General features: G+C 32.5%; 1 protein-coding gene across 2 annotated transcripts in view; it reads left to right on the forward strand.

Annotated features, from left to right (window-relative positions):
• LRP12 (LDL receptor related protein 12) overlaps positions 1-13,785 on the forward strand; it is a 73,785-nt gene that overhangs the window by 37,073 nt on the left and 22,927 nt on the right. Inside the window, exon 2 of one of the 2 annotated variants that reach the window (XM_045560868.1) lies at positions 1,444-1,500. The exons of the other annotated variant lie outside the window; for it this stretch is intronic. Within the exon in view, the coding sequence (XP_045416824.1) occupies positions 1,444-1,500 (57 nt within the window). The remainder of the gene's footprint in view (positions 1-1,443; positions 1,501-13,785) is intronic. 2 annotated transcript variants of the gene reach the window in all.

The raw sequence follows: 13,785 nt of genomic DNA on the forward strand, positions 1-13,785 counted from the left end.
ATTTAACATTGCTGGGAAAAAGAAATTGTGCCTTATGTGTTGTTAATGCACAGTACTTAAAATAACTATAATCAGATTTATTTGTATACTTAATACAGCTTATATACTTGTTTCATCATTTCTGTTGTATCATTCTTAATTGAGGGAAACAGCATTTTTTTTTCATTTTGAAAGATATAGTTGTCTGTAGTTGAACCAAAAATATTGCTTTATCACTCTTATTTAGTAATACTATACTTTACACAGTTACAAAGATGAATAGCAGTTCAGTGCTATGTGCCAGGCATTATATCAAGTGCTTAACTGGCATGGTTTCATTTTAATCATCATTGCATCCCTCATTTATTCACCTATCAGCTATTTGAGTACCTCCTCCTTCCAGGAGCTGTGCATATAGTGGTGAGCCAAATAAACACAGACTCTGTTCTGTAGCTTAGTGCAGTAGGGTGGGCCATACAATAATCAAACAATCATAGAACCGTGGTAGTTGTAAAAGTTGTTAATTATAATATTTGCTATTTTCTCCACTGTCATCCACAAAAGAGAATTCTGCTTTAACCTTTTAAGCTTTTCCCGACTAGTTTCCTCCCCATTCCACTCCAAGGAGAGTTCTTTCTCTGTTTGCCGGGTTCCTGAGCTACTGTGATGGCAAATCCAACTAATGGGTAGAGAGAGACAAAACTTTAGAAGTAACAGTGAGCAATTTATACAAGAAATAACAGAAATAGATGGAAATAATTTATAAAAGAAAATGCAAATTTTTAAAAAACATGAATACCTGAAGGGACACAGTTTATATTAATTTGAAGGAATAAATATCCTCAGTACTTTACATACTTTTATTTTATTAGATGACATTCAGTAAGTTATTTGAATGCTTCTATGTGCCCAGCTCTGTGGAATAAAATTATTTATATCAGCAGCTACCAAAGTAGGATATAATTCTGTCCTTGCTCTTAAGACTGTTAGAGTTGTTGGTGAGAAAAGGTTGAAAGATTTAGAAAACAATGCAAGACATTTTTTTTTTTAATTTAAAGTACCAATATGTGTGGCTCTAACAGTAATAACGCTGGCTCGTGGCTGATTGGACATGATCTTAGAGGAATGCTATTTTTGAAAAGCTATGTTCTCTTTTTTCTAGTAGTAGTACTAAGTTCCTTTTTATTATTAATTGATGGAAAATTCTTTCTGGTGTTAATCAGAGCTATATATTTGACTTTTGTATTTTATACTACATTGTTGTGATTTCCAAAATGTTTTGTTTTCCCTATTACTATTAGTATTTTAGTGTTTTTTAGTATTGTTTTAAAGATTATTATAAGAAACTTTAGTTTCTGAATATTAAAAAATAGGTCTATGTTGTTTCTCTTTTAAAAGGAGGATCTGAAAAATTTTTATAAATTTTATCTTGGAAATTAGTTTATTCATTATGTTTAATTTTAGGAAATGGTGCTCTTGCAGAACATTCTGAAAATGTGCATATTTCAGGAGTGTCAACTGGTAAGTCATTTTTTGTAATGTTTAAATTTCATGCATGACTTATATGGTAAATATTGAAAGCCACCTGGTATCTTATGAAGTGATATTTGGCTATAAAAATTATTACTGCTTTTTGCAGCATGTAATAAGGAATGAAGTAACTGGAACATGGAGAAATTCTCATAAGATAAAATTGATACTTGCATGCCCATGGATTGATTATACTCTTCCAAACGGACTGCATAATTATTTTTTCATATAAACATTGAACCAAGAGAAAAGTTAGCTGAAGTTGAATTGGTATTTTCTTTCCATACAAAGTTATATGAAATGAAACTTATTAAAATGTAATTTGAATGCTATCCCTAGGATTAGAGCCTTAGAAATGAAACATTTTGCTTGATTTTTAGATTAGAGTACTACTCTATGTAAAACTATCATACTTGAGTACCCAGTTTATTTGCTATTAAAAGCAATCCAACAACATGCTTGTGTATTGTATAAGTAGTGTATTTATCAATCCATCAATTGACTTCTTTGTGTCATCTTGTAATTTGGTTATTTTTCCTTACCTGAAGCAAAACTGAAGATTTGCTCTTTTGTGTATAACTTTGTATTCAGAAAGTTAATAGACTTAACAATTACTCTAAGGCTGCGGTCCCCAACACCCGGGCAGTGGAATAGTACCAGTCCATGGCCTGCTAGGAACCGGGCTGCAGTTGCTCTCCGTTGTTCACATCAAACTGCCTGAGCTCTGCCTCCCTCTCCAACCCCCATCCGTGACAAAATTTGCTTCCATAAAACCAGTCCCTAGTGCCAAAAAGATTGGGGATCACTATTCTGAGGGTTAGTATGCAGTAGTCAAACACATTAACAAGCCTCGTTTACTGAAAATGAAAAGCAAGTGCCTCCGTAGTCTGCATTAATTCTTTAACAATTTGTTTCACTTTTTAAAAACATGCTTTCAAATGCTATATAATTTATATACATAAAGTAAAAATAAGGTTATTTTAAAGATGACCTCCTTTTTTCTTTATATTTTCAGTAGCTAATGAAAATTATGATTACTTTTCCAAGTTGTAACTATGTAGTAAGATTGTTCATAGACGTATTTTAATTTTCACAACCAATTGGTTACTGTGTAATTTAGTGGTTTTCAAAATTTTTTGTCTCAGGACCCTTTTAAGCTTTTAAAAGTTTTAAAACTATTAAGGAGGACTATATTGGTCTGCTATAACAAAATACTACTGGATAGCTTAAGTAACAGATATTAATTGTCTCACAGTTCTGGAGACCAGAAGTCGAAGATCAAGGTGTTAGTGGGGTTAGTTCCTGGTGAAACCTCTCTTCCTGGCTTGTAGATGGCTACCGTCTTGCTGTGTCTTCACATGGCCTTTCTTCTGGGGTGCTCATGAAAAGAGAGAGGTCTCTAGTGTCTCTTCCTCTTATAAGAACATCAGTCCTGTTGAATTAGTGCCCCACCCTTATGACCTCATTTAACCTGTTACCTCCTTAAAAGGTCTGTCTCTAGGGAGTTAGGGCTTCAGCATATGGGTTTTAATGGGGCGAGGGGGGACACAATTCAGTCCATATAAAGACTTCAAAGAGTTGTTGTTTATGTGGGCTGTAGCTACCAATATTTACTGTATTAGAAATTAAAACTGAGAAACTATTTTCAAACTTAAAATAAGTTTAAGTCCTTCAACTTATTAATTGAATTTAAAATAACAGTAACGAACATATTGCATGTTTACATCAATATGTAATAGTTTTATAAATAATATTTTACAAAACAAAAAACATTAATAAGAATAGAATTGTTTGATAATTTTGTAAAGTCTTTAATTTGGGGGCTCAAAAGAAGATAGCTGGATTCTCACATCTATTTCTGCATTCAGTCTTTTGCAACAGGATGTTTTATTTAACAAATGTGAAGATAGTCCAGCCTCACACTGATGTGTAATTGGAAAAGAGAGTAGTATTTTAAGTCTTTTTTAGATAATTGTGAATATTCTTCTTTTATACTATACCAAAACTCAACAAGTAGTGGTTTATTTAAGGTTAGTGGTAATGTGGAGTCGGAAAACATTTCCGTGAACTTTTTGTACTCTGTTACATTAAAATCTAATTGGTCTTTCTTGCCCTTTGAATAGATATTCTTACCATGTATTATTTTATAATATACATTGGTCATTTGCAAAATATTGATTTGCTGAGTTATACAGATTAATATAGAGTATGAGAACTTATAGAAATTTGGACATATCCAGTATTTACGTAAATTCAGAATTTTTTGTTAACTCATCAAGATTAGATTCTACTTACTTTTATGTTTCCTTGAAATTAGACTACTAGGCTCTTGTTGAACATTGATATCGCCCTTAAATAAAGTCCTTAAAACAATCAGTTTAAAAATTGTTCACTTTAAAATAATGTAAGAGATGTTTTACATTGTGAAATCTTTTTTCCCTACTTCTGAATTTCAGATATATATTTAGAAATGTATTTTAGTTTGCTAGGGCTACCATAACAGAGTGAAACATACTGGATAACTTGAACAACACAAATTTATTTTCTTATGATTTTGGAGACTAGAAGTCTGAGATCAAGATATCAGTGGGGTTGGTTTCTTCTAAGTTCTTTCTCGTTGGCTTGTAGATGACTGTCTTCTAACTATGTCTGCACATAGTCTTCCCTCTTTGTATATGATTGTCCTAATCACCTCTTCTTATAAGGACATCAGTCGTATTAGATTAGGGCCCACCTATCTGACCCCATTTTAACTTAATTACCTCTTTAAAGGCCCTTTCTCTCCAAATACAGTTACATTCTGAAGTATTGGGGTTAGGACTTAACATATGAATTGAGGTGGTGACACAATTTAGCCTATAACAAAATGTGTGTTTTAATTAAATATATCTGTACATCAATAAAATACTCCATTTCAGAGGTCAGTGGGCTCATTATTTTTCCTAAAGTCTCATCTTATAAAATCTTTCTTCTGTAGAATGAGAAGAATTATATATGAAATCTATTCTAATTATACTATTAAAAAATAAAGGGATGCTGTCTCAAGGTGCTTTTGGGCATTGCATTTTTTTTATGGCCAGTATGGAGCTATAAATGTAATGTTTAACATAGTATAAGCTTTTTGAAATCCTTGCATCCCCAGTAGAAACTAGGGCCCCTTCAGTGCTGGTCTAAATGGAGAACTGGCCTTTGGAAGAATCTCTAAATGTACAACTTGCTCTCTCTTGAGACCAGCAAGCAACAGAATGGTGAGTCACTTCAGTATGCTGTGGTGGTACCTATTTCTTCTGCTCTTCACTGCTCCTTTCACCTCTGATACTCTATCTGCCAGTGCTCAGTGCCCTACTCCAGTCATTGTTTGCACTTTGGAAAGTATACCGACGATTTTAGAAAGAGTTTTAACTTGTCTACAGTTAGTGTTATCAAGTAATTTATTATCCAAATCAGGACACTTTGAAAGTGAAAGAGTACACTATTTTTAATTGTGCTGGCAGCACTGACAAAACCAAGGCTGTCCTGGACAAATCAGGATATGTGGTCACCCTGTCTTTAAATGAATTCAGTTAATTTAGCATGTATTAAGTACCTGATACGGACCTTGTGCCAAGAAGGGTAGAAGTAAGCAATGAGTAAAATATTCTTAAGGCACTGCCATTTAATGTCAGAAGTAAATGTGCAAGATGCACCTATAAATGTGCTATTAATGTACTAAGTCCTATGGCAAGTAGTGAGCATATTAAGTTAGCATATGAATTTATAAAAAGCCTAGTTAGAATATTTCGTGAGCAGTAAATGACTTAAATTAACTTTTCTTATGTTATTAATTAGGAATAGTACTACGTGCTTAGTTTTGTTTACTCATGAATTTGGGGAGAACTATGAATTGCTGACTGATAATATATTTTTGGTTCTTGTGCTTGGAATAGTATGTTTATATTTTTAATATTTTATTCATTTCCATCTTCCTTTTCAAATTCTTGCCTAAAGACATAAGTATTTGTCTTTTTGGTGATTCTTATGCTACAGATTCCCATAAGAAATTTTAGTTAAATTATCAAAAAATAAGTATATATTCATTCTGAGGAACTGAAGAAAGAAAAAAATAAGTGTGTATCTAGTGATTATATAATGGGAAAGAATTATCATAAGATCTTTTCTTTATGCTTTTTTCTTTAATTGAGAACTTTTCATGGTCTAGAATTTTAAATCTCCCTTCACATATAAATTAGAAAAAGGAAAAAAAGCAGATCGCATTTTTGTAAATCTAATAGTATATAAAAATCATTATGAAATTATAGAATAGAAACTGCCAAGTAATTGAATTGTATATATGAGAGAGTAGGAAGGCTACTTTAATATTGTCTTTTTAAAAAGTCTAAATTATATGTCTTGTGGGTTTTTTTAATGTCTGAATTTTTTAAATAGCTAAATTACTGTTAATCTACGTGGAGTGAAACATTTTAGGTCAAGTTGATTTGTGACAAGACTTTTGCGCATATTAAACAAATATATTTGATTTTTTAAAAATATAACTACTTTAAACTGAATTTAACTCTATCTATGATATTGATTCAAACCAGGATAATTCTGGAAATAGATAATTCTGGAAATTCTCCCTACTTTTTGACAGCTTCCAAATTAAGTTTTTTGTTTTTACAAATTCTATTTATTTATTTACAAGTGATATTAAACATTTAGAAAAATTGGAAAACAAAAAGATTAAGAAAATCACTCATTCATCTTAGTATAATTAGTAGTGTATTGTTATTTCATTTGTGCTTTTTCTGTGCATACCTTAAAAATAATTGCATATATATTTGAGTTATAACTAATTTTATCTCCTTTCTAGTTAACATTTATACAGTACATTCTGTTTTTTTCATTAGTCTTTATATCCATTATTTTAATGCCTGCATAAAATTCCCATCAAGATGCTACACTATAATGTTCTTAAACAAACCAATGGGTCATTTCCAATGGGTTTTCTCTAGTCTGGATCATGTTCAAGGAACATATTAATATACAGTTGACCCTTGAACAATGGGGTTAGGGATACCAATCCCCTACACATTTGAAAATCCACGTGTAACTCTTGACTCCTTCGAAACTTAACTACATAATAGCCTACTGTTGACTGGAAGCTTTACCAATAACCAAGACAGTCTATTAACACATATTTTGTATGTTATATGTATTATATACTGTATCCTTAACAATAGAATAAGCTAAAGAAAAGAAAATTATTATTAAGACAATCATAAGAAAGAAAAAATACACTTACAGTACTGTACTGTATTTAATGATACCATAAATTTACATTGTCTGTTTATAAGATGAGTTGTCTGTGTGAAATGGCAAACAGCTGCAGCTGCAGACCTCAGTATGTAGTCCATATTAAAGCAATTCAACTTTTTCTTGTAATATCATGGCTTTTCTTTGCTTTTGGGGCACACTTCTAACATCTCTAGCAGCATTTCGTATGGGTCCTGTGGTGTTATTCAGGGTTTACAGTGTTGTACTAAATACAGTGAAAAATGTAGAACTACATGAGATCACTTTTTACTGTGATATGCAATTTGCTGGAGAGATGAACTGCTCTCATGGAGATGATTAGCGTCACACGGTGTTTTAAGCAGGTACTCGCAACACTTGAGCTCACCACAATAGCAACAGGATGCAGCTATGAAATTATTACAGTAGTACAGTATGCACTATAGTTAATTTTATGCAGTTATGATTTAATACTGCATCTTTATGTTCCTCTTGACTGCAGGTAGTGCCATGTGCAGTCTGTATGTTTTGTGTGGTTAAGCTTTGATAAATTTTAGCTTTTTATAACAGATTTGTATATATTTTATGGTAGTAAATGATAAAATAGACTAGTGTCTACATGTATTTTATGCATTCATGACATACCTAACTCTTTCTTTGTGTTTTCGATACTTCTAGGCTATGTGATCTGTCTGCAAGTTTTTCAGATTGTTGCAGATCTCCAAAAAATTTTCCAATATATTTATTGAAAAGAATCCACGTATAAATGGGCCCACACAGTTCAAACCCGTGTTGTTCAAGGGTCAACTATTTATGTAGCCTTTTTTACATCTAAAAATATTTCCTTAGCATAAATTTCTAGAAGTAGAATTACTGTTTCAAAGGTTATAAATAATTTAATGACTCTAGAAACCTTTTGACACATTGCTTTCAAAAATGGATGTGCCGGTTTACACAGCCATCTACAGTGTATGAGAGCGTTTATGTTCAGTATGATCATGTTTTTCTTGTTTTATTTTTTTTCTTAGGTTTCCATTAAAGTCTCAACCTTTTATTTCCTCCGGATTATTTCTTTTAAAAAAATAACTGTTTTCTTCTATTTTTGATTCATGGCCTGTAGTATTGCAAAGAATACGGGAATGAGATTGGCTTTCCTTTATAGTTAGGGAAAAACTAGTCTAAAATGTAAAAATGATTTTCTGGTTGCTAATAGGAAGAGATGTTGGGGCTTGCTGCTTTCTCAGGTGGAAGGGATTTTTTTACATATGAGATCAACATGATATTCCCAGTTATCAATGATACAGCTTCTAAATGTTCCTACCTTTTAACAATAGTTAAATACTCTCTCTGAGGTTAGTTTGATCTTGAATCTACATTTCGGTTGGAATCTTTTGTCAGGAGAAGCTGACATGTTCTGAGAGCTAAGAAAGAGAATATTTACTTAGGAAGTTCCTTTCTTAATCCTTATTCATATTAACTGAATTGGCAGAGTATATAAAACAGACTTCAGATAGTTTTTATGTATTATTCTTTATGCCATCAGAATTTTATTCTATCAGAATTATCACTGTTTCTTGTGTTTGTGCATTTGCATTTTATGGTTTCTGTTCTAATATTCAAAGGCCTAGCACACTGCTGATCCTATATGCCTTTTACAATTAATAATTTAGCTGTGGCCTTTTTAATTGGGACATATTTTCTAAATTACAATTAATTTCCTTACAGATTGGTTAGCAACATTTTATAATAATGTAGAGCACTATAATAAAATGGTTTTTGTTTTTAACCACAGCTTTAGGCTTAAATATTGTAACATGGTATTTTGAAGTTTCCCTGGAAGAACATTTAGTCTATAAAATGTTTATTATTCTAGAATTTTTAAGATCTTCAAAATAAAGAATCTGAAAGGAAATAAAGCTTAAACTGTAGATTTAATAGAATTTTATAATATTTTTTACTATAGAAGAGTTACGTGAATAAGCAGCAGGTCAAGTAGTCCTTTACGCCTTTTCTGTGTGATTTTAATATTATTTTATAGTTATTCAATCAAGTACCTGGACCTCTCTTGCTGAAGTTACTAAGAAGAATTTCACTGGTTCTTTTGACCAATGTTATAATAGTGTCGTTTACCTGCGTTTCGAATGAAGAAAAGAAAGCAAGCTTACTATATTTTAGTTGATAATGAATCCATTAGGATTTTTACAATTTCAGAATGTAAAAATAGAACTTGGTGTGAACCCAGGAAGCTATCTTTGATATGAAGAGAGTAGGGAATACAAGACAGAGTCCATTTAAAAAAAAAAATACATTACTGTAGGATACTGTTAATTAAATACTATTAATGAAAGTCGTTGCCAGCCTTGAGAGAGTTTATTTATGAGGCATTTAAGCTTTTGGAGCACTCCCTTTAAGTTTTAGAAAGGAAAGTAATGGTGATACTATTATTTTCATGTTATATACTATATAATTTAATCTTACTGATAATGTTTTATGTAAAACAGCTTTATATTATATAGTTATAACCTATTTTATATACTATCAAATATTTATTGAACAATTATGTTTTCATAACAAGATTATTATATTTTTTTTACAGGTTGAACATCCCAAATCTGAAATCTGAAAACTGAAATGCTTCAAAATCAGAAACTTTTTGAGCACTGACATGATACTCAAAGGAAATGCTCATTGGAGCATTTTAGATTTTGGATTTTTGTATTTGGGATGCTCAACCAGCAAGTACATTATCTGCAAGTATTCCAAAATCCAAAAAAATTTAAAATAATTGTCCCAAGGATTTTGAATAAGGGATACTCAGCCTCTAATGTAATAAGCCATAAATAAATTCATCATTAGCACAGTACATGTGAGTACCAGAACTGTAAATAGAACGGGTTGTATTGTGACACAGAGTGTGTTATGCTCAGATGGTAGATGCGAAGTTCATCTGGATGCACCCATTCCATTGAATGGGCCAGACCCAGTGAAGGCATAAAAAAGCAAGTTGCATTCAAACATTTAATATTTTCTTTTCTACTCTGTAACTTTGAGAATAATTCTTCAAAGTGTGATAGCATGTTATCTGTAATTTTGCCAAGGATTGAATCTGAATTGGATGTACTGTGCAAATATTGTGCAAAAACCGGTCCTAAACTTAGGAGGTGAGTAAACTGTATTTGGATGTCAGTTGACTAATAGCCCAATAAAAGTAATGGGGTGATTTGATTTTAAACTGCAGTAATAGAAATACAGTATCCAGATCAAAGCAGATAATAGTTCTTTACTCCTCACTTAAATACACTCTGAGTTATGTTTATTGACAAAGGGCACAATGACTGGAACACTCCTAGAAGATTCGTGAGTATACTAAAAACTATGTCAAAGCCGATAGAGATGGCTTAGAAAAAAATCATGAGCTCCAAGGCTAATTTGTTCTCTTGGGCTGATTTCTCCCTTACCTCTTTTATGCTTCCAGCAAGAGTTATGGTAAGCTTCAAAAATTAATAATTTTTCCCACTCAGGAAATAGAAGTAGTATTAGCATTATAGTCTTCTGTAGTGCTTAAAATTGGAAAATGTGGGTACCATATCAGTAGTTTTTATGTCCTCTTAAGCCCTTTAACAAAGGTATAAAAGGATGAATCTTTCCTATTCATGTTGTCTTACACTTTGGAAGCAAAATTCAAAATTATTCTTGCTACTTAGAAATTTCAAGGGGAAGCTGTTTAGATAGTTCCATTTTGAGGTAGTTACATTCAGTTTCTTTGCTGTCCTTACCTTCGTGCATTTTATGCTGTGACCCTGTTTTTCTATTTCTCCCTCTCCCTTTATCCATATTCTGACTTTGCATTTTATTTTACTGCCTTTATTTACTATAACCCTTGATTATTTTTTGTTTGTTGTGAATATTAGTGACCTTCAGGAAACCAAAGAATTACTTTCCCTGATTAGAGCTAATAGCCAAGTAAAATATTTCGGTCCTTAAAGAATATTACTTAGGATAAATGCTGCATTCATTCTTTAAGTATCTGTACTAATGCAAAAGAATATTTATGCAAATTATGAACAGCTGGATGTGGGATTGCCTACTTGCCGTAGAATCATGTGATTTCTGGTAATAGATCTGAGAGTAACAAGAGAGTCCTAAGTGGGAGTGATTGATTAATATCATTTTATTTTCTGCTGGTACTGATTCTTGACTTTTAAATTATAATTAAAAATTTTCCATTTTAGACTAGTAAATATTGCCACAGGTTGAGCATCCTTAATCCAAAATTCTGAAATTTGAAACGTTCCAGAATCTGAAACTTTTTGAGCACTGATATGATGCTCAAAGGAAATGCTCATTTTAGCATTTCAGATTTTGAATTAGGCATGTTCAACTAGTATGGATATGCAAATATTCCAAAATCCAAAAAGAAATCCAAATTTTGAAACACTTCTGGTCCAAAGTATTTTGGATAAGGGATACTCAACCTATATTAGAGTGCTAATAATTATTTCCATAAAGGGAGAATTTCAGTTTTCTGACTTCTTTTTTTTAAAAAAAGGATGAAATTTTGAGTAATTCAAAGGAAATACTTACTACTCATGTCCAATCTCTGTTTCCTTCCAACTTCGACCATCGTCAGTATGTTGACTTCTGACATTTCCATTATGACAGAGTTCAGCTCAGATACCAAGTGGTCAGAAAAGCCATTCAAGGAGTCTGGACAACAAAGGGTCAAAGAAATAAAGACATTAGGTATGAGCAACAAACCCAGTCAAGTTACAGGAAGAGGACTTTTGGACTTCTGAACCCAAGCCATTTCTTCCTGCCCAAGGGTTTCTATTGTTTGCTGTTCAGGTGGCAAGGGCTTAGTTATGTCATACATGACAGTCTGACAGAGGGCTGCTCTAGTACTTTAACTTCATTCATCTTGCAGATTGTGACACTTAGTTGGTCACTTGCCCTGTGTTCTCAGTTGCCCGTGGACTATATACTCAACATGCATCCTTTCCAAACTGATTGTCCATCCAATATTAGCAGTCTTTAAGTAAGAGTACTACCACCTTTCATTTGTCACCTGGCCGTCTCAGCTTTTCTCCTTCTCTGTCCATTCCTCTTCCTTTGAAATGTCTCCCTCAGCCTCCACTTCATCCCCTTATTGCTACTATTCTCCTTGCCCTAAGCATCTTACCCATGATTAACTATATGTACATTCTCCTTACCATTAAAAGTAGGTTCTAGAATATTGTTTATAAAATCTTTTAATTCCAAAGAGACTAAGAAGCAGTTTAGTCCTGCCTGTAGTCTCTAGATGATTTATGGCATATAGGAATCAGTCTTTAGAAGCTTTAAAACTACGTATACCCTTTTTCTCCATGTTATTATAGATTCTGTACCTTTTCTCTCCATGGTAATATAGGACCGATAATTTGTTTCTTTTCAAAATAGACCACTTTGTCTACATTGAAAGATTATTGAAGCAGCTCCTTTTCACCCTCCTAGTAATTATTCTGGGTGTCATAGGGAGCTCCTTAGTGGACAGTAGTTTTCCTTAAGAGGTTAAGAGTGCAGCTTCTGAAGCCTGTTGCCTGTGTTCATTTCCAGCTGTAACACTTGCTAGTTTTTTGTGACCTTGGGAAAATTACTTAATTTCTCTGTGCCTACATTTTTCCCTTCATCTGTTAAATAGAGATAATAATAGTAAGTATTAAATGAGAAATGACAAAAGAAAGGGAAGACAGGTAGTAAGAAAGAGCTCAGTAAATGTTAGCTAATTTTATAATATTATCATCAGCTGTGGATCTGCAGGTTTGACTGCACACCTCACTTTGATGATATTCACAGGCCTTGGACTTGTGACCCATAAACTTCTGACTAGCATCAGAAATCTCATCCTTAGCACTGTGCGCTGTACTTAGTCTTTAAGTTTTCAAATTGCTACTGTTTTCCTAAATTAGCAGTGAGCCAGTAAGTATCTGATTTTCACGCTAATCACATAACTGCATATTGTAATTGTTCCATGTTTGGTGCCTTTCATTGTTTGCATGGACACAGTATTTTCCCTGTATTCCATGATTCACTTGTTCACCTTCAGAATCATTCTTACTCTCAGCCCATGTGGTCATTCAACAGACACCATTTGCTAATTAATTTTTTATTTTAGAGATGGTGTTTTTGTTTTTGAGTATGTTTATTTTCACTGGAATCAAACCCTTCTTACTAGTTTTCAACACTTGGAATTGCTTTTGTGCTCATCAGCCATATAGAGATTAATAATATTTGTAAAACACTCTGTATAGTACTCTGAAAAATGAGATGGCCAAATGATGGTGACCACTGTTACCTATAAATGTATCCTTTGCTCACGAACAGAGTGAGCATGATTTTGCTCCATAGTGAAACTTCCATAAAATAAAATTTTCCAAAAGAGGAGCTTTTATGTTTGCTTTTTATTTCATCTCTACCTCACCAGTTTCTCTTCCCACAATAATCTTTACAAAATATTTGGATCACATCACTTCCTTTTGTAGTAGGTCTACCTTGGCTTGACTAGTGTCTATGCAATTGAGTCATTAAATTCTTCTAAGTAGTTTGGAGTGTGCTTTTTATGCTGGCTCTATCTACTTCTGTTCTCTGAAAGAAATCCTTTGTTTATGGTACTATAACCCTCTCTGTTCTATACTTGTATAGTGTTTTGGTGGGTCTTTGTTTCTGTTTAATGTACCACATATTTGTGTTTAATATAATACCACATATTTAACTTTACATGCTATACTTTGCTTAAAATTATTTTAGATACATAATATATAATTTAGTAATATATTGTCTAGTATATTGTTATATTAACTGTTATATGTTTCTTGGATTCAACTAATAAGCATACATCATTGTTACAAAACTATAATTTCCTTGAGAGCATGAATTCTCTTTACTTCTTTTGTGCCCTTCATATGTGTCTTATGAAGTTAGGTGATCAGTGAACATAGCAGATTTTTACTTGTATTTCAGTTTTGTGAT

The sequence above is a fragment of the Lemur catta genome, chromosome 9 (assembly GCF_020740605.2).
Source record: "Lemur catta isolate mLemCat1 chromosome 9, mLemCat1.pri, whole genome shotgun sequence".
Taxonomy (NCBI): Eukaryota; Metazoa; Chordata; class Mammalia; order Primates; family Lemuridae; genus Lemur; species Lemur catta.